General features: G+C 35.0%; 1 protein-coding gene across 1 annotated transcript in view; it reads left to right on the forward strand.

Moving 5' to 3' along the window:
• Positions 1–880: 880 nt before the first annotated feature.
• LOC145291341 (uncharacterized) overlaps positions 881–22,217 on the forward strand; it is a 129,814-nt gene continuing 108,477 nt past the window's right edge. Inside the window, exon 1 of the mRNA XM_080137104.1 lies at positions 881–1,684. Within this exon, the coding sequence (XP_079993230.1) occupies positions 1,547–1,684 (138 nt within the window). The 5' untranslated portion in view covers positions 881–1,546. The remainder of the gene's footprint in view (positions 1,685–22,217) is intronic.

Consider the following 22,217-nt stretch of genomic DNA (forward strand, 5'->3'; position numbering starts at 1 on the left):
ACAACTCGTTCAATTTTTCACTGCATTCCAATCCTCTTTTCTTGCATATATCTTAATGGACTTTTCTTGCAATACTGTCATGCTGCCTCTTGTACTCCTTGTGAACTAACTTCTGACAACTACTGACGAGGTGTTGAACATTCTCATCTTTTTGTCCACACAGTTGACATAGGGGAATTTCGGCCGTTTTATCAATCTGATACTTCACATTTGTCTTGAGTGCTTGCTCCTGCGCGGTACATATTAAGGCTTCTGTCCTAACCTTCAATCACATTTTGATAACCATCGCCTGGTTTTTTCCTTGTCTATTGCCTCTGGTAGAGCTCTACTGAAGTGGCCCTGCATTTTCTTCTCAATCTACTTTTCTTTCGATTTTATTGCCTTAAATTCCTTGCTCCTAACTAGTTCGTTCTCTTGCAATTTTTTAACTGTTGCTACATCCTTTATGAGCAGTTGGAGATGTAAACTTTCAAACATTTTCTTCTTTTACGCATCGCTCTATACCTATTAGTCCTCCCTCTTTTCGTTTTAGTTATAACCTATCGACATCACTCTTTAAGTTAAGAGCTCCATTTATGCTCATCGTTTTTTCTTGTATTCCTGCCCATATCTGTCAGCTTAGTTTCTTTCCATTGAATAATATATGCACAATATCGAAATATAGCTTACTGTGGATATATTATTATTATTATTATTATTATTATTATTATTATTATTATTATTATTACTACTACTACTACTACTACTACTACAAACAACTTAATGGTTCTAGTGTTTTGTAATCCGTTTCAATGTACTTTATCAGTTATCCTTTTTATTTTATTTTAAGTAAAGGGTAAAAAAAAAAAAAAACTAAAGTGTCTCCGGTTGGGGTTCAGTAGTAGGTTGTATGGGAATAGGTTGTTCTTCTCTGATTATCATGCGCGGAGAAGGGGATAAGAAACTCGGTCAAATGCCAAATTTTCTCCCGGGGGGAAGAGGTAAATATCATTGGCCACTGACTCAAAGAACAAAATCAGCATAATAAGCAGTCATTATTGATTACAATGCAGTAAGCACGTCTTTTATCTCATATCAGCCGAATATTGGTCTCTCTCCTTCTCTCTCTCTCTCTCTCCCTCTCTCTCTCTCTCTCTCTCTCTCTCTCTCTCTCTCTCTCTCTGTTATTATTATTTTTTGGTGGTCTGGCCCCCTTCCTCTCATTCGCTCTACTTTTTCCTTCTTCCTTCTTTCGCTCTTTATTTCTCCCCCTCTTTTAATTTCCAGTGCCCTTTCATCGTTTTACAATCGTGCGCAATTTTATTCGTACAGATAACCTAAAATTGCGCATCACTTCGTGTTTTTTTTATTTATATTATTCTGTAGTTCGTGACAGACGTTGAACTATTCAACAACTGAACAACTTGTGTGACCAGCTATCATTTCCGATCTGTTGTTTTTAGTTTTGTTTTATTTGAGAAACCTACTTTAGTCGGTCTTGTTGCTCCCGTTCGAACATAAAGCAATTCCATTTTTAGTCAATTCTGCAGAAAATATCCAATCAACCATGTCTATGACCAGAGAAGAATATCGTCAGAAATTTTTTGAATTTGATAAAAGTGGTGACGGCAAGTTAACCCTGGAAGAGTTGCGAAGTCATCTCTCCCAACTTCTGAGAGTTGAAGTTAGTTATCAAGCCGCAAAAGTAAGTCTCCTTTTTTCCCTTCTTTCTATTTTCTGTTTCGTTATGTTTGTTATTGTTGCTTCACTATTCTTTCATTTCTTCGTGCCTTATTTTAGCGACAAAACAATTCCTTGAAATGTTATTTCCAAAAATTGTACGACACATTTTATTCGAATTTATTGGAAAATTAAAACAGTTTTGTTCTTTAACAACATACTAGTACTGCTGATATTACAACCGCGTTTTCTTTTTTACTACTAGTAGCAGGAAGTAAAACTCACGTATGCAAACTTAACTCTTATTTGTTAAAGAGTCTTAACTTTTAACTTAAGACAGACTTTATAAACGTTTTTTTTTTTAATTGTGATAAAGTTTTCATTCTGTTAAAATAAGATAATCATATTTTCTGTCATTCTATTCGATTTGATGTACGAACATGAAATGAAATTATTCAAATGTTTTTAGTCGACTTTTTATCACGAAATTGTAATTTTACATTTTCAGTTACTTAAAAACGACAGGGCCGCGGTTTAGAATTCATGCTTTTACAAATCTTTTTTATTTATTTATTTAAATTTTAATTAAAGCAAATACTTAATATTCGGAAGTTTACAAGCTTCAAAGCCACATTCAGTTAAAAAATAATGACGATCTCAAAATAAAAAACAGTTATGTAACACGTAAAATAGGCTGATTTGCTTACTAGATCGTGACCGTGCGGCATTCGAAAGTGAGTAAAATGTTGTAAACTTACGCTATTCATGTCAGGAATAAAAGTTTAAAAACATAATAGTCAATTATTATGGTTGTTTAGTGCGCATAAACTAAAGAAAACATTTATTTTCGGATTTAAAAATCGATGTATTAAAAAAAAACTCTTTTGATACAAACAATGAGAAAAAACTATTTGATGTGACATCACTCACTTTACAACCCTTTTTTTCTTTTCTTTTTTTTTTTTTTTTTTTTTTGTCCTGAAAAATTGTCTGGGTTATGTGCGTTCGAGTGCAAATGTCCGTTGCGGAAAAACGCGGCTGACAAACAAGCAAAGCAGTCAGTCGACCACGCCGTGTCTGCTGCTGTGCTGCTGCACGTTGGGGTATTTATGAGTTCTCTCCCACCACAATTGTGACACTGGGGTCAGAACGTGGGATTGAAAAAGTCGATGCTCCAAAGGAGAGCTCTCTCTGACTCTGCAAAAGATGTCTGTGCATCCACCGTCGGTATTTCCGACAGGGCGTCTCGGTCTCAGGCGATTAGCAATAAACTAACCCCTTTTTTTTTCAAAGAGAAAAGGCAAATCCTGGGAGAGTGGACATCCTAAAACTGTCGTGCTTCGTGTTGACTCCCGGGAATGTGAGAGAGGACTAATATGCGCATTTGTCCATAAACTGGATACGGCAAGAAAAGCCAAACAGGATTTTGCTCATTTTGTAAAATATAAAGTCATAACGATACTTTAAGACAAATCTTTACAAAATCAAAACTTTGATTTTTTTTTTTTTTTTTTTTTTTTTTTTGCTAAGAGAGAATCCTGTAACAGTCTCTGTCAAAGTTGCAACTCAGCTAATCAATAATCATTAGTATTAGCGACAAAAATTATTTTAAAGAAACTATCTGTGAGTAATAATATCTAGCAATCTCAGGTTTGACGACCACTTGTCTTATGTATCCAACAGGGTTAATAGGAAGCTTTACGGGTTGTGTTTCCTGGGCTACCAAATTCCTCATGAACGGAATTTGCTGACTCAGCTTTACAAAACAATGATTCGACCCCACTTAAAGTACGAATCCCTAGTGTTTGCCGGAGTTAGGGTGTTCCTTGGTTCTCTTGAGCATCTATAACGTACTGCCATCAGATATATACTACATATCTCCTGCTGTGACTCTGTTCCCTCTAGGGTATATGATCTGCTTGGATTAGACTTGCATCTGTTGCCTACAGATTATTTCATGGTTCTTGCCTCACCGCAATGCTTAAATATCGTCCAGTGCTGTGGATGAACAGACCAAATCTGCAACGATATACATTCACATTAGACCCACTGACCACACCGGCCTTTGCTCAAAGATATACGGGCGATTTTCTTTTTGCATAGTGTTTTGCACTCCTGGACGTGCTGCCTCAAGAACTATGTGAATGAACATGTGTATCACTGTCACACTTTCGGAGGTCTATATTGTCTATCATGATGTTCCGAAGTTTTATGCATTCCCTAATTAGCTAGGTAGTCTCTGTCTAACGTTTTTATAACCATTGCTTAATAGAGAAAAAAGAAATAATTGGAAAATGAATCAAAAACAAAGATTTTGGTTTACATAATTATTTGTGACCTTACAAGTAATAAACATGTTAACTTCTGTCATTATTGGTTGTGAATAAATTAGTAAGGCGTTGGACATCTTGTTTATTAACTCCACTCACAACCAATAATATGTTATATAAAATGCATACTGTTCTTATATTAAATATCTTAACGCATATCCTTCATAAATCCAAAATAAATTGTTTATCACTAATTTCCCAACTGCATTTCATTATTTATATCGTCAATATTAACGTTTATTATAATTCATATTTTATATTTTTATTTTATTACAATTTATTATTTTATATATATGTCAGATTTTTAGTTTATTACAATTTATATTTTATATTTTCAACTTATCAGCGTTTTTCTGTTGTTGTTTCGTCATTTTTTTAACAAAAGCATTACACATTATAATGAAGTTTTATATCTTCACCACACAGCCTTCGTCAAAAACGATGGAAAAATTATCCTTCGGCAGTTTTCGCACGGGCATTCATACTTATATAAAATAAGATCTAAATCGATGAAAATGTATACGATACTATATATATATGTGTGTGTGTGTGTGTGTGTGTGTGTGTGTGTGTGTATTTGTATATATATGTGTGTGTATTTGTATATATATGTGTGTGTATTTGTATATATGTGTGTGTGTGTGTGAGTGAATATGCATATATTGTATGTGTGTGTGTGTGAGTGAATATGCATATATTGTATATGTGCATATATATAAATATATATATATGCATATGTATATATATGTATATATATGTATGTATATGTATATGTATATGTACAGTGGCGCCAAAAAGAAAGTCCGCACTTGTCATTTTTTTCAAAAACCACAAATTTAGGCTGAATTGAGTGTAACTGTTTAAACAACCTATAACTCCTTTGATTCGCCTTTTATTCCTCTATAATTTTACCTGTTCATATTTGACTTTTAATTGAAGTATCCTAGTGTTCACGTCAATTCAAAAAAATTAACTTCTGCATTGTCAAGGCTCATCGTTGCTTACCTTTGGTGATTTGGCGAGTATCGATGTATCGATGTATCGATGTGTCAACGTTATTATTTATGTGTTCCTCTGCCTGTAAATGAACTTAAAAAAATGCATACAACAAATCTAACATTTCATCAAACAACCGATTCTTGTACTAATCTTTTTGTACGAGCTGCCGATCCGTCCTTGACTATCATTCGGACATACGTAACCAGGAGACCCTTCTCTATCAAAATGAGGTATGGTCCACCTACGTGCTAGGAGATCTACCCTCCCAGACTTCCACTTTTGTGTGTGGGGGATATTGTCGATTGCCTAAGGCGCTCCTACCAAAGAATGCTGACAAGTCCGTTCACAGCTAACTTTGTCCAGACCAAAATATCCTGTAAGATGGGGGTTCGTTTTTTTACCACGTCTTTCGGCCTTGTGCAACATCTTACCACGGTGTGGAGGAAGATAAATATCTCAAATAAAAATTTTAACGTTTATAACAACTTTATTGACCATCTTCGTTAACATAAAGGATGGGGTAGTAATAATGAATGGGTCTAGGAGCCTGAACGAGGAAAAGGTCCAAGGGTCTATATGAAGGATAAATGTTTTAGTTCATAGAAAACGAAGAATTCATATTGAGGGAATTTTCGTACGTAGGTATGTTTCGTTAAAAGCGGGCCTAATTCATAGTTGGTTTCTCTCTCTCTCTCTCTCTCTCTCTCTCTCTCTCTCTCTCTCTCTCTCTCTCTGTTGTGTGTGTGTGTGTGTGTGTGTGTGTGTGTGTGTGTGTGTGTGTGTGTGTGTTGCAAGAGTATAAGTCCACATGCGTGCGGTTGGTCGTCATGTTAGATATAGGAGTTTTTTTCTCGACGCTGTTAGCCGCAAGCAAAGGGAAAGAGTTTGTCTTGTATTCGAGCAAGGTAAAAGAGTGGGCAACAGTATCCTGTTTGTGGCTAAAAAAGTAAGGACAATAATGAGCGTTTTCTTTCATAAACTTCGGTACCATCTCTGCTCGCATGAGACGTTGTTACTGATTGGGCAAATCGAACTTAAATATTTGCTCCAATCAACGCCCAGTTTAGAAGTCACTCAGATATTTTAAACCACGCTAGCTTTTGACGTTTGCAGTACTACTGCTATAAGTAAACACTCATAAACCGCTTTTTCTGGGAGTGTTACTGAACATTTTCCAAATTTATCGCATTTTTTTCGGCAACAAAGAAAAGGTACAAGATTAAAGTGTAGTATCTGTTCTTCAGATGCTGCATTTCAATTTCTTGTTCTCTGTCAGTGGAGGAGAAATCCTTCACGACTGAGACAATTTTTTATTTTTGTTCCTTTTCTCCACGTTAAAAAACGACCCTGGTGTCTAACTCTGTCCCGTGTAAATAGGAACAAAGAAAAGGTAATGGAAACTGAATTTAAAAAACACATACACAAGAATGAAAAAAAATAAAATTTTGGTTGTACTTCAATCCAATTAATATTTAGCAAAGAATTGAATAACTGATTGCATTTCCATAAACTAGAGTAATATTTAATGAATTCAATAACAAAAATCGCAATATGAAAGTGTTGATGTGTGTAAACATAATACCGTTAGATAAAATAATAAACGTTACAAAAAGAGTTAATTGAATAAAAACTTAGTTGTTCATTAACTAGGAATAAGTGAAATTCGGCTTTACTTGCAAAATAGAGTAAACCTTTGGGACAAATAACTCATAGAAATTGGAGCCCGAGATTATTGGAACTTGGCACAATCTCTCAACCAATGAAGTCACAACAATCTTCCCCCTTCGCCCCGATTGCTATACACGCCAGCATGCAAAACAGACATTAAACAAATAAGATAACGATAATACCAACCCTAACCCTATTACCTGCCATACATTTCATGCACCAAAAATAAAATTTCGCAAAGTTTCGCTGAGGATGAAAGTGCATGCTTCTGTGCTTTTCCACACACTTTGAAGACAGTTGGAAATATAACCAGAGTTCCATCGACATACTTAAATATTACTAAATACCGAACTTATTTTAGGTTTTCGTTATATTTTTATATCCGATTTTTTATTCAACTTTCTATAACCGAACGTGTCATTATTGGTGTTTTTGCTTTGCTCAAATTTTATTTTACAAAGGTAGACTGAAACTGAGCTTTAAAAATCTGAAATCGTTGAAATATTAAACCAAATCAACATATTATGTGTCAAGAGAAATGGCAAAAACGAAGGCAACTGCTGAAATTAATAAATATATGAAAATTAATTATAAAAAGTATTTAAATAAATTTAGGTGTGGCTAAATGTTGGCCCAGGACGTTGTGCAATAGCGTTGAATTTTAAACCGCTACGGCAGTTTAAATTGTGGAATATTTGTGAGGTTGTTGAGAAGTTTTAAGGAGAGAGTACTTTCTATGTGTGCAAGCAGAGAAACAGTGGGTGTGTACACGGCATTATTTGAACATTACACTTCACCAACATCTGAAGTAAAACGTGCCAAGCATTACCACAGTCATGGTTCGTAAGAAAAAGAAAATGAAAAAACTTGTATTTCCTGATGAAGATTCTGCTATGAATCGAAATATCGAATTTAATTTTAATAAATAAATATATTTTTTTATTGAAATAATTCTGCACTTGTTTTGGTCTTTAAACCGTTAAATTTGGAATTTTGCATTCCATATATATATATATATATATATATATATATATATATATATATATATATATATATATATATATACGTGCGTGTCTGTGCGTTTCATATTCGTGTGCATATATACGTATATATATACATACGTCCCTCTGAGATGTATGTGTGTACATAGCTGATCGTGCCGTCTAGTGGATCGTATCGTCTAGTGTGCATATATATTGAAACGGCGGTAATGGAAAAATCCATAAACGAAGGTTATAAAAAAGAAAACGTGAGTCTTTAAATTTTCAAAAAAATTTTTAATTATATATATATGTGTGTGTGTGTGTGTGTGTGTGTGTGTGTGTGTGTGTGTGTGTGTGTGTGTGTGTGTGTGTATTAGGGTGTACCGATTAAGCGGCAGGTAATCAGTCAATTTGCATCTTAATCGACCGATTATTTACTTTTCTCTTTCCTATTAAATTTAAATCATTTCATCAATGCCAAGTGACCCACCAGATAGCTTTGACACATTAACACAGTAAATGTTAATTTAATTTTGTTAAGTTTCTGACCATTATTATGGCATTTTGTCTTTATTAACTAAAATTACAAAATACAATTTCTAATTCCTAACTGAATATAATTAAACAATTAGATAAGAAAAAGAAATTACAAACCAACTACAAAGTACAAATTGTAATTCTTTAAGTGAATAACTATAAGCTGAAGTTTTGCACCTGCTGCTGCTATATATCCTCTTCCATTCTAGCTACCTGTTTCATCTGCTCTTATAGTCTCCTCAGTATTTAACGTTGAATACTTTTAAGTTGTAATGTAGAAACATTAGACTTTCTCTATTCTCATGACGAAGCCCGTTCCTCATAGGTTCATACACATTGCCACGTGTACTAAAGAGCCTCTCACCTTCCAAGATGAAAGTAGTGCGCTTAAATATTTTGAAGTCAGTTTACTCAGCAGTGGTAAGGTCTCCTGTGTCTACTTCCACCACTGAAATGGATCATCACATCTTGTGAGTAGTTGTAAAGGTACGTAATGGTCAAGTTCCTTTGTACACTTAAACATAATGGATTTACTTCTTTTGATTGTGGTTCTTGTATTTCTGTTGTAGTTGCAGTCTCCAGGTTTAACTCAGCTTCTACCTGTTTCTAAGTTTTCATTTGTTACTGTAGGCTTGTTCAAGGTTAACAGGCGTGAAAGAAATGTAGTTTTACTTTCACTTTGATCTTCTTGACGCTCAACAGAGCTTGAAAAAGTGTAAGCTGCAGATTCTGTTTCGTTATAATCCGTAGAAAATAGAAGATGCAGAATCCAATTCTTAGTGTTTTCCATGTCATTCTTTTGAAATTTAAATGTGAATCTAGGAAAGTAGACACACACAAGTTTTTATCATTTAGATGGGATGAAAATCTTGTTTCTATTGATCCATTGACTTGTTCAACAGTAGTAATGATTCCGCTAAAGTCAGAAATATCAGAATTAGATTGGACAGCTTTTGAAATGAATAACTTCAAAGCTAAAATTGTAGGTTTTATCATTGATATGGTTGAAGTTCTGTGACTTTCTTCTTTGGTAATTTCTTCAAATGGATTCAGTAACTCGACAATTTCTTGAACAAATCTCCAATGTTAAGTTGTTACGGTAAGAATTTTATAGCGTCACAAATTCTCGTATAAAAAATGAACGAGTGTCTTATTAAAAAATTCTGGTGTGTGAAAATGATTCTGCTTTACACAAAAAAGTCTTTTCTGATTAATGAAATATACTGTTATTCTGAAAAACAGTTACGTTCGTTTGCTTGTTTTAAAACTGGTAAACATTAATCAGAAGGGACTTTTTCTGGACATTCAACGTAAAGCACAACGGCCCATTATTTGAAATAAATAATTTGTAAGCAATCACAGCATTAACTTGAACAAAACCAATACAAAAATAAAATGATGTTAAAACAACAAAAAAATCATAGTACAGATAACTTTTTGGAAACCCATTTTTAACATGTGGAGGAGAGGATGTTTTTCTAACTAATCTGTACTTTCACCTAACAATTTAATAAATAATACAAAACAAGAGATTTGTGCCACAAGCATTGAAGGACAAGTTTTTTTCTCTATATCTGTTTGACTGGGGAAGCGGTTAAGGATACCACCTTAAATGGACGAATGTGATCAGTGCCAAACGAAGAATTCAACAGAATCGCAAAGAAATACCAGTTTCATAAAGAAGTCTATTGTTGATAACATGCAGTTCTTACTTTATTAAAATTAAATTGGTGTTGAACATATACGTTTAATTAATTACATGGGCATGGTAAACAAAGTGAAAAATACGTTTAATTAATTATTACATTTTCTTGGGGATACTATTCAAGAAATACATGGTGTAAAAAGTTGACATTTGGATATAGAATTCTAAAATATGTATTGATTAAGCATGCAAAATTCCAGATCTTTTGATAGTCTTTGTGATATATGATTTTGAAATTAGTATATGTTTATGACATTTGGTACAGTCGTACATATGAAAAGCCACGCAATATCTTCTGAATTATTTTAGTTTTGTTGTCCAAACAAAAGACTGATGAAGGCATTTGTTTTAACTTTGCATTCCATAGTTTGATTGTTCCGTACAGAAAATATGACTGGAATGGTAAAGTCATTCATTTTGGATATGCTATGCCAACCGCCGTGAAACAAACGATTCAAAGAAATTTGAAATAAGCAAAAATATTTTTTCATTGTTCAGCAAATAATGAAAAAAGATCTATGCAATAGTTCGGCTTAGTTTGGTTCACTACTCACTTCTCTCCAACGCGGATAAAGTTAAACACAAGGTCGTTTTTATATGGAAAATATCCACCTCCCCAGAAAAGGTCACTTTGGATTGAAGAACAAAAATCCAAATTTCATCAATCAAGAACGATTCCTTCTTCTCCAACCGAGGACAGAACAAATATTATATTTTGATCCCAAATTACTTGTTAGGGTGTAGTTAGCTATGTAAGTTTATGGTGAATAAGCGACATGGATGAAGCATAGTCAAAAAATAAATATCAATCGTGGGGTGCATAGTTACAATGTATGCAGACAACAGGCCTACAATGGTAGAAGTATTTTGCCAAGACAAGCTTAACTACACAATAAATCCGCTGGCTCTTTGGAATAATCAAATGGGGTTCAATGCTGTGATTATGTGCTACTTGAAATTTTCCAAACGTAACGATCATTCCAGATGCCCCCTGCCTGGTCAGTAAGGTTTTATGTTCCATAATAAAGCATATTAGCCTATATTATATATCATGATAGACAACGGAGATCAGTTGGATTTTACCGGGTCTGGAAATAGATGAGTATTTGGATAGTAAGCCAGTGGATTGTCTGGTCGGTTGGAAGATATGTTTATCTGAATTCGCGGGTCTGTCGTTCAGTAGAAGAAAACAATTATCATTGTAACTTCTTAAAATAAAGCATCGTTGTTTTAAAGTGTGGTGGTTTTATTTGGAGGAAGAAGCCTTTTGTTAAAGCAGTGACTTAGACCAAAGGAGTCAAACCCCAAATTCAAACAAACACAATGCATTGATGATAACGGCCTTGCAATGAACATATACGACACACATTCAGACTACAATAATTAACCAACTCAAAATGGGGCACTACATCACATGCATTAAGATGTACTGTCTTGATTCTGTACTATCCCTCTGTGAAGTACGTGTGTCCTGTTTAGGAGAGATCAATCCATGAATTAAACCTAGCATTTAACAATCCCTGCTGTTTGATCACCAGTTGATCATATATAAAATTCATTTTGAAACATACAATAACTTAGTACTAAATAAGTTTTATCAAAATTATAAAATAACAAGTAAAAATTACCTGAACAGCATTAACTCTTCAGCAAATGAAATATTTTCTAAAATAAATATTGATTAAAATACTGAAGTATATGCTCCAAAATGCCCTAAATTTTATCTTAAGGCCCATAAAATAGATTTCAATAATAATTCCGGCATAAGATTAATTTAATTTCGTGTTTCTGACATTGGAATCATTTGCAAGGCAGTTTTAGAGAGGATTTTACCTAGAATTAGTTCGAAAACATTTCATAACTTATGATGTTCCTCTGAAGACTTAGTGAAATGTTTTAAGGAATTACTGCAAATATCATGTTCAACATAGATTCCTATTTCCCCATCACTATAAAATAAAGTTCTTATATGGTTAAAAGAGAAATAAATTTGACTAAATTAAAAATAGAGCTAACTAAAAGAATAAGTGCCCGAAATTCTATACAAGTTACTGGTTTGGTTTCTATATTCTGAAAGAAATTTGTAAAGATATATCAAGAATATTAGGTGCTGTATGCATTGCACCGGGATGTAGAAATTTCCAGGTTAGCATCTGGGGTGGGTTTAAAACCACTGGGAGAGATGTTGTTCATCTTACTGTTTATTTCCTTCATCATGTTAAAATGTTCAATTCTTGACAGCACTTATTTTGTAGCGTAGAACTATTCATATAATTATTATGTCAATTTTTTTTTTATTTTTGTCCGCCCTGACTAATCAGAAAAATAGGAACTCTTTAACTGTGCTTTTTCAAAGTTTTCACTTTCGACTTTCATGGGAGTTTTGCCCCTCGGGCTAATAACTTGTGGTAAATAAAACGACGACATGTTTATTTTTTTTAAATATAGTATTTCCAAATCCTCTGTGTTGATTTTGAGTAAGTAGTTTGTTATGATTATTATAAAATTTTCCACGTTCTTTCATGTAAGAAAATGGCAACGATGGTATACACTGCAGTATTATTATTATTGTTATTATTATTATTATTATTATTATTATTATTATTATTATTAATAATTATAATAATAATAATAACAACAACAACAAGCAGAAAATGACAACGATGGTATACACTGCAGCATTAATAATAATAATAATAATAATAATAATAATAATAATAATAATAATAATAATAAGCGGACCGACAAAACTTGGATGGGAAATAAGACTAGAAACCAAAATACACAAACATAAAAAAAAACAAAATGATCAACAGGAAGAAAGCAATGTAGAAAAAACAGAATATTGGAAACGTAACTAACAGGGAGAGGCTAAATAAGAAACATGAAGAACTGGACCAAAAAATAAAGCAAAAGAAGCGAGATTGAGACGATATAGATATAAATCTAAACAATGCAAACAAAACAGAACATTTGAAACTAATGAAAGCCAATTCTACCAAAATGTGAACGGAGGAAAAACAAAAACAGAACAACCAAATCCGACAGAAACAAAACACTACTGGAGTAAAATAAGGAAAGAGCAACGAGATCACAATAGAAATGCCGAATGGCTGAAAGAAGTGAAAGAAAAGTTACAACAAATCGAAGAAGGAACAGTGAATGAAATCAACAAGGAAACCCTAAAGAAAACCATAGGAAAAATGGCAAACTGGAGAGCACCAGGGCACGACGGGATACATGCATACTGGTTCAAAAAATTCACAACTTTACACAAAAGGCTAGCCCAAAACCTGAAAAGATGTATACAGGAAACAAGCGTACCAGACTGGATGACAAAAAGTAGAACCACACTGCTACAGAAGGACACGGAGAAAGGAACCGTCCCTAGCAACTATAGGCCAATCACGTGCTTACCAACTATGTGGAAGATACTGACAGCACAGATGAGGGAACAAATCTACCACTCACTGAATAACCGTGGACTCATCTCCGAGGAGCAGAAAGGATGCCAAAAAGGAAAAAGGAACACATGACCTGTTATATATAGATCAAAAGATCCTAAAGGAGGTAAAAAGGAGGAGAAAGAATTTAGCCATGGCATGGATCGACCACAAAAAAGCGTATGACAGGATCCCCCAAGCATGGATAATAGAATGCCCAAAAATGTATAAAATACCAAGCGAGATCACCAACGTAATAGAAAATGCAATGAAAACATGGAGACTGGAATTGACAGCTGATGGACAACACATAACAGAAATTAACATACAAAGAGGCATCTTTCAAGGAGACTCACTATCACCACTACTGTTCATCATAGCCATGATGCCCTTGAACAGTATTCTGAGAAAGTGCCAAGCAGGATACAAGTTCTTCAATACAGAGGAAAAAATGAACCACCTGATGTTCATGGACGATCTGAAACTTTTTGCAAGGACTGAAAAAGAGCTAGAGACACTAATTAACACTACCAGAATCATCAGCCAAGATATCCAAATGGAATTTGGAATGGAAAAGTGCGCACTACTAGTTATAAGAAAGGGAAAACTCAAAACGACAGAAGGCATGGAACTACCCAAACAGAAATGAGGGCACTAGGGGAACAAGACAACTATAAATACTTGGGAATTCTGGAAGCGGACACCATCAGAGCAATAGAAATGAAAGAAAAAATTGGAAAGGAATACCTCAGGAGAACAAGAAAACTCCTGGAAACGAAATTATATAGCAGAAACCTAATAAAAGGTATAAATACATGGGCAGTATAACTAGTAAGATACTCTGGACCGTTTATAGGGTGGACAAAAGAAGAACTCAGACAACTCGACCAGAAAACCAGAAAACTCATGACCATACATAATGCACTACACTCAAAGGACGATACTGACAGACTCTATGTGAAAAGGAAAGACAGTGGGAGAGGACTGATCTGTATAGAAGACTGTGTGAAGGACACGAAAAAAGAACTAGAAAAATACATAATGCAAAACACTGAAAGGATAATTATGGCAGCGACAGACACTGAAAAAAACAACAAAACAGAAAACTGAGAGACAAAATGAGAAAAGAGAAATGGGAAGAGAAACCACTCCACGGAAGATTCATAATAATGACAAAAGATGAGAATAACGAAAACACCTGGACATGGATGCGAAAAGGACATATAAACCGAGAAACTGAAACTCTAATAACTGCAGCACAAGATAACTCGATAAGAACCAACCATATCAAAGCAAGGATCGATAAAACGCAAGAAAACAGCAAATGCAGACCATGTGAACAGAGAGACGAAATGATAAACCATATAGTAAGTGAATACAGCAAACTGGCCCAAAAGGAATACAAAAACAGGCATGACCAAGTGGGGAGGGCGGTGCACTGGGAATTATGCAAATGACTGCATTTTGAGCATACAGACAAATGGTACAAGCATAAACCTACAACAGCACTCGAAAACGAGAACCACAAAATCCTATGGGATATGGACATACAGACGGACAAACCCATCCAAGCAAGAAGACCAGATGTCATAATAATTAACAAGAAAGAAAAATCCTGTCAAATCGTAGACTTTGCTGTCCCAGCTGACCACAGGGTGAGTATGAAAGAAAAGGAGAAACGAAGCAAATACACAGAGCTAGCCAGAGAGTTAAAAGGGATTTGGATGATGAAGAAAATCCAAATAGTACCGATAATAGTAGGAGCACTAGGAACAATTCCGAAAAACTTCGAAAAAAGAATGGCAGAAATTGGAATCAGAGGAATAATTGCAAAAATACAATGCCTAACGATAAAGAAAACGGCTGAAATATTAAGGAACACCCTAGAATATGAGGAATAACACAAGACAATATAACAAAATGTTACAGGGAATGAAGAATGCCGAAGCTGCATATCTACAAGTTCTACACCCCCATCATGCATCCCCCCCATTGTTTCATCACCGTTCTCCCCCCCCCCCAATAGAAAAGTGATAGCAAAGAGCCGAGAAGGGTCAAGGAGGATCAAAAGACCGAGGAGAGAGCGCTGGCCAGACCTCCGCTGGACAAGCGCGAAGAGAACTGGGATCGTGGGAAGGCTTAGTGCCACTCAAATTTCAGTATAAACCAATGGCCACTACCAGCGAGAAATCAATGGTATGAGACTGTTGCGATGACGCAAATTTATTTGCACATGTTATCGAAGGAGGTGGAGAGAGCTGGACGTCTGGGGAGACTTGTTGTCACTCAGCTTCCAGAGAACACCACAGGTCTCCAAACCGATCGTTTGCTGACTTGTGTGAAAGCTCCATGTGAGCCAATAATAATAATAATAATGATAATGATAATGATAATAATAATGATAATAATAATAATAATAATAATAATGATAATAATAATAATAATAATAACAACAACAACAATAACAAGCAGTTGTTGTTATAGTGGTAGTCACACGATTTTAGTAGCCATAGAAGGAGACTGGCAGAATTGCAAATATCTTGATTAAAAAAAAGGATTAACGTGTGGCTCAATATAGACACCAACAACTTCAAATCCAGTGCATAAAAATATATGTTCGAGCAAATATTTTTATGATGTAGTCCAAACTATTCAAGCTAAAAATTCCATGATTGTTAACATATAACAGCGGAGCATATATGCGTGTGTGTGCTCCATCTAATCGCATATTTTTGCTAGCCTGAGAGGATGATATCACATTTAACGAACATTTACTTCTCTGACTCCCAAAGATTGAAGAGGATTGTATCATGCGAACGAACACTAACCTCACGCTCAGAAAGAGAAATTCATGTCCACTATCATCTATAATGACAGTAGAACAGATACTGTACTATCCCACCCCCGTTCCCAAGAAGAAAGAGAAGGTAATCCTGGGTGGATATTATCATGAAGGACGAACATATTCTATATTACTCCTCCCTAGAAAAAGAAAAGTAATTTCTGTGAGGAATATGTCATAAGGAATAAAATATAATACACTACGTTCTAAATGGTGAGGTAAAGTTTGAGAGGATTCAACGTCTACAAACACAAAAGGAGGCGGTAATGTCTAATAAAACGATTTCATGATTAACAAACATGTACTACACTAACCTTCCCCAAAGGAAAAGATGTTTGCAAGTATGATATAATGAAACAGAACGATACTACACTACCCATCCAAAAAGAGGAGGTATTACATAGGATGATTCTCATAGAAGCCGGAGAAGGTAGTGCCCACAAGCATAATGTTATGACAACAGAACAGATACTACAGAACAATGAAAGCAAAGAATAAAGTCGTCCTGGGGAGATAGATACTACGCTTTCCCAAAGGAGAATCTAATATTTTAGTGGATTACTTATTACTAATATTAATTTCCATTACTTTTGATGTGAGTGGTGATAGCGTACAGATAAATTTGGAGCTTGAGATATGATATGATAAAAAACATTGACTGTGGATGACTATAGGGTGACCCAGAAAAACGGGCCCCAACTCTAATTAGGCCCTGTTTCTTAGTGTTTTGTCCGAATGAAATGAAACTTTGGTCATAACTAGTTTATTATATTCAAAACATCACATCAAAACACTAGAGTCTTTGACCTTTTTTCTCCGTTCTACAGCATATGTTCTAGATGGCCTCCATTTAGCTTTTGTTTTTTTGGGGGGGTCACCCTGTGTATATATATATATATATATATATATATATATATATATATATATATATATATATATATATATATTTGACGATTAACCAAAAATCTATGATGAGGTTGGCGGGGGGCATTGTGATGACTAATGTCTGTAAAGACGAAGCAATTACCATATGTATATATATGTGTATGCATATATATATATATATATATATATATATATATATATATATAATGTGCATGCATATATATATATACATATGTGGTCATGGTCTGGTGTGGACGTGTGTTAAAAGCACACAGATGTCTTAGCGTCATACTGTGCTTCTCCCAGACAAATCAACCCCACGTGCACATCGTGACCACTGCCACGCAGATGGAGCTCTGATGAACGGCGAGTGTCCTGCGCCATATAACTGGACCTCCACTGCCTTGTGGGCCAAAGTTCTTTTAATCAAAGGCTAAGGGTAAGGTAACCCTGACAGAAACCTCCAGAGGAACTTAGGCCTTGTAAGCTGCGGTATACATGACCCACCGGCGTGTGGAATATGCTCTGGTGCCCAGCAACCTAAGTCCCAGTCATGGATCAAATGGCATGATGGGTGGAGAGGGCTCCGTGAGCCGTGGTGAAGGCAACCTCTCTAGGAGAAGGAAAACCCTTATATAAAATCTGCGGTGACTGCTGCATCCAATGATGTTGACTTGCTCTTCTTTTTGGTTAAATGTGGCAGTTGTTCAGAGAGTGGGATTGTCTCGGTGCAAAGTCTTTCCTCGCTATAACAATCCTCATGCACAGGCATTACTTGATATGCAATGGAATACACACTTTACCATCAGTGTGTATCTCGATAACAAAAAGGCTGGCTATAGCCTAAAACAGCAAACGGACACTCAATGAGGACTAATGCAGATATAGGCGTCAGTGGAAATAAAGGCTCTGGAACATCCATGGTCTGGTGCGGCAGGTGTTCAGGGCACCACAGCCTGGACCCGGTCATTAGCAGATGTGCAGGACTGTAGAAGGTTCATAGAAGTAACCGTTCGGCACGTGCTGCTAGTGGCGTTCATGTCTGCCTCATTTGAGCCAGAGATGTATTAAGTAATGGCAATACTCGAGAACGAGTTTGCTGCCATCATGTATATGTGTGTGTGTGTGTGTGTGTGTGTGTGTGTGTGTGTGTGTGTGTGTGTGTGTGTGTGTGTGTGTGTGTGTGTAGATGTTATTTGTTTTTGTTTTACGATACTATTTGAATGAATTCAATTATTTATACAAAAGTACATTTTTACCGAAATGCTAGTTGGGAATAATTTTCCTTTTGACCAATTTGGTACCTCCAAATGGGAAGCGGCATATGTATTGTTAAGATATAATTATTCACTGACACGTGTTTCGTCGTCTACAGTTAGATTCAGCCACTCTCATGAGTCGAAGGCAACAAAACACATGTCAGTGGATAATTATATTTTTACAATACATATCTATGTATGCATATGTATATATATGTATATATATGTGTATATATATGTATATATGTATGTATATATGTCCCCACAGCATAGAAAACACCACATTACATCAAAAATATATTTTCAGATATTTATTCTGGTGTTTAGTTTTCTCAATTTCATTCATCCAGAGGATGTCTCGCAAGAAAGACGAAATGTTGATGAGCACATAACTTGGTATATATATATATATATATATATATATATATATATATATATATATATATAAGTTAGAAGTAACGTTAAGAAAGAAATAGCAACAGCAAAGAGAGAATTTACTGAAACCACTAAAAAACGCATCGAAGCACAAAAATTAGGAACTCGTGACTTCTGGAAAATCTACAACAGTGTAGTAAATAATGGGCAATCAACAATTCCCCCACTAATCAACAATCACGAGATTGTTTGCTCAGCAACCTACAAGGTTAATATTCTTGCCAGACGATTTGCCTCAAACTCCACACTGGACCCTTCCAACAACCCTCTGCCTGACTTTCCTTTGCAGACAGACGCCATGCTAGACGATTTAAAAATCACCCCTTCTCAGGTACATGCTATCATAAAAAACCTTGACACTTCAAAAGCATGTGGACCTGATCTCATCCCAGCTGTGCTATTAAAAAAGTGCTCAGCTGAAGTAGCTCCAGTTCTCTCCAAACTCTACAACAAATGCCTTAATGAATCATACTTTCTGGCCTGTTGGAAAACTGCTTTTGTGGTACCAGTATTCAAGAATTCTGGCGAAAGAACTGACCCAGCAAATTATCGTCCCATTAGCCTCCTCCCACTTTTTGCCAAAATATTTGAGACCATAATTAACCATGCTCTAGCCCGTCATCTTACAGATGCTAAACTTCTGACTGACAAACAATATGGATTTAGACAAGCCCATTCCACAGCAGACATCCTCACTGTAATCTCTGAACGTATATACCATTCATTGGACAAAGCGGGGGAGGGCAGAGCGGTAGCTCTAGATATATCTAAGGCTTTTGACAGGGTATGGCATGAGGGTCTCCTCAGGAAAATTAAATCATACGGTATCACTGGTAGAATACTTAACATAATTAAATCCTTCTTAGATAAGAGAAAATTCCAGGTTTTCCTCGACGGTCGTACATCTAAACAGTGTGATATAAATGCGGGAGTGCCTCAAGGGTCTATCCTTGGACCTCTATTGTTCCTAATATTTATTAATGACCTCCCCAACAAAACTGCCTCTGAGATGGGTATATATGCTGATGACACCACATTCTATAACAGGCATGACAGGAAAACAAATGAACACATAACTAAAGAAATGGCAAAAACACTAGAGGATGACCTCCAATCCGTAGTGGAATGGGGACAAAAATGGATGGTCACATTCAATGCTGCCAAGACTAAACTGGTTTCCTTCAATAATTACAAGAAACCTTCTCTACCACCAATAGCAATGGCCAGTGACTCCCTGTCTGAGAGTACATCTTTCAAACTCCTTGGCCTAACGTTCACAGGAAACATGAATTGGAACAATTATATTGAAAACATTGCCAGGGCCGCTGCAAAGAAGGTAGGCTCTCTCTACCGTGCTAGAAAACTACTGACACCTGAAAGTATCCTGTACCTCTATAAGGCCACCATTCGCCCATGTATGGAGTATTGCTGTCACATTTGGGCTGGTGCATCTGCTACTAGTCTCTCGCTCCTAGACAAGGTTCAAAAGAGAGTCACCAATCTGATAGGCCCTGAACTGGCATCTAAGCTTCAACTTCTGTCCCATCGACGAAACGTTGCATCCCTCTGCCTGTTCTACAAGTATTTTAATGATGAATGCTCTAATGAACTGCAGACACTTGCGCCCCCACGACGTAGACACCCTCGACAAACCCAACAGGCAGATAAATCCCACCCCACACAGTAGAGATCCCTAGATGTAAAAGATCTTCCTACTCCAGTAGTTTCTTCCCCAGAACCGCTAGACTCTGGAATTCTATTCGAGGTCCCTGCTTCCCCAACAGTACTGACGTGCAGAAGTTCAAGTGTAACGTGAACCGACATCTTGCTGCCCAAATCCCTACATAGTACCTCAGTAGTTGTTGTCCCTGATAGTAGCCCCCTACACCAAAGTGGCAATTTGCCTTGTTTGGGGTGAAAATGTAATAATATATATATATATATATATATATATATATAGGTGGGGACTACAGAGTATATAAGAATTCTTTAAATGGCGATTTTTCGATATAACAAAAAGTTCGACATGTGGGTGGAGCTTAGATACAAAATATATGCTTTCCTCTTCTGATGAGAAGCATTAAGCTTCGAAATGCCTGACATAAAGAGCATTCATAATGTCTACACACTATCATTTTATTCCCTTGTTTCAATTAGATTAATACATCTGTATATATATATATATATATATATATATATATATATATATATATATATATATATATATATATATAGATAAGTTAAGCAATGCTGGGCCAGCCTGGCTACTAATAGATGGGTGACCATTTAGAAATTCTAGATGCTGTATGTGCTCTTTGCTTATCTCGGCATTGTTTCCAGTCCTCCTGGACTTCCGCTTTCCACTGTATTTAACAATCTAACTCAGGAGAAGTGTGGTTGGCGATTGCGAAACTGTTGCCACAAAAATTATATATTCTAATTTCGACCTGTGTTATTTTAACGCAAATTATGACTAAGCAAAGGGGTGATTTATCGACAGAATTCATCGTCATACATTTTTAGCAAAATCAGCTCAATTATTATTTCATTAGATTTCCTTTTCATTTAAAATTGATCAAATATAAAACGTATTTTGGGAAACTACAGACCGTACACTCGTCAGTCATAAAAGGTGTTATCGTCATTTTATCTACGTCCGATTGACTGAATTCTGTTACTAAAAAATATATCCGAAAACACTAATGTACACCAGAAATATTTGTTTCCAGTGCTGAGTGACACAGACTATTGAACTAAAATGTGTATTTACCCACGAAAATAAGCAATAAAGTAAGGCTCTCAGTGTAAACTGTTTATTCTTATAAATAATGTTGCATATTTCAATAAGTGTGAACAAATATCAATAGAAATAGTTTATATATATATATATATATATATATATATATATATATATATATATATATATATATATATATATATAAATTAAAAGTGGAAATATGGAAGACAAAAAAAGTCAACGTTTTACCCACTTTTTCATAATCGAACAAAGAGCTAAAAGTGAAAACATACGGAGAGGATTTGTAATTTGAAGAATATATAAAGTGATAGGATATAACAGATCGAAATTAATGTAGAGACAGAAGATATGTACATACGTGTATATATATATATATATATATATATATATATATATATATATATATAAATGTATACATATATATATATATAAAAATGTATGCATATATATATATATATATACATACATATATATATATATATAAATGTATATATATATATAAATGTATATATATATAAATGTATATATATACATATATATATACATATATATATATATATATACATATATATATACATATATACATATATATATACATATATACATATATATATACATATATACATATATATATACATATATACATATACATATATACATATATACATATATATATACATATATACATATATATATACATATATACATATATAC

Source organism: Euprymna scolopes, chromosome 12 (assembly GCF_053919585.1).
Source record: "Euprymna scolopes isolate OS-2025 chromosome 12, ASM5391958v1, whole genome shotgun sequence".
Lineage (NCBI taxonomy): Eukaryota > Metazoa > Mollusca > Cephalopoda > Sepiida > Sepiolidae > Euprymna > Euprymna scolopes.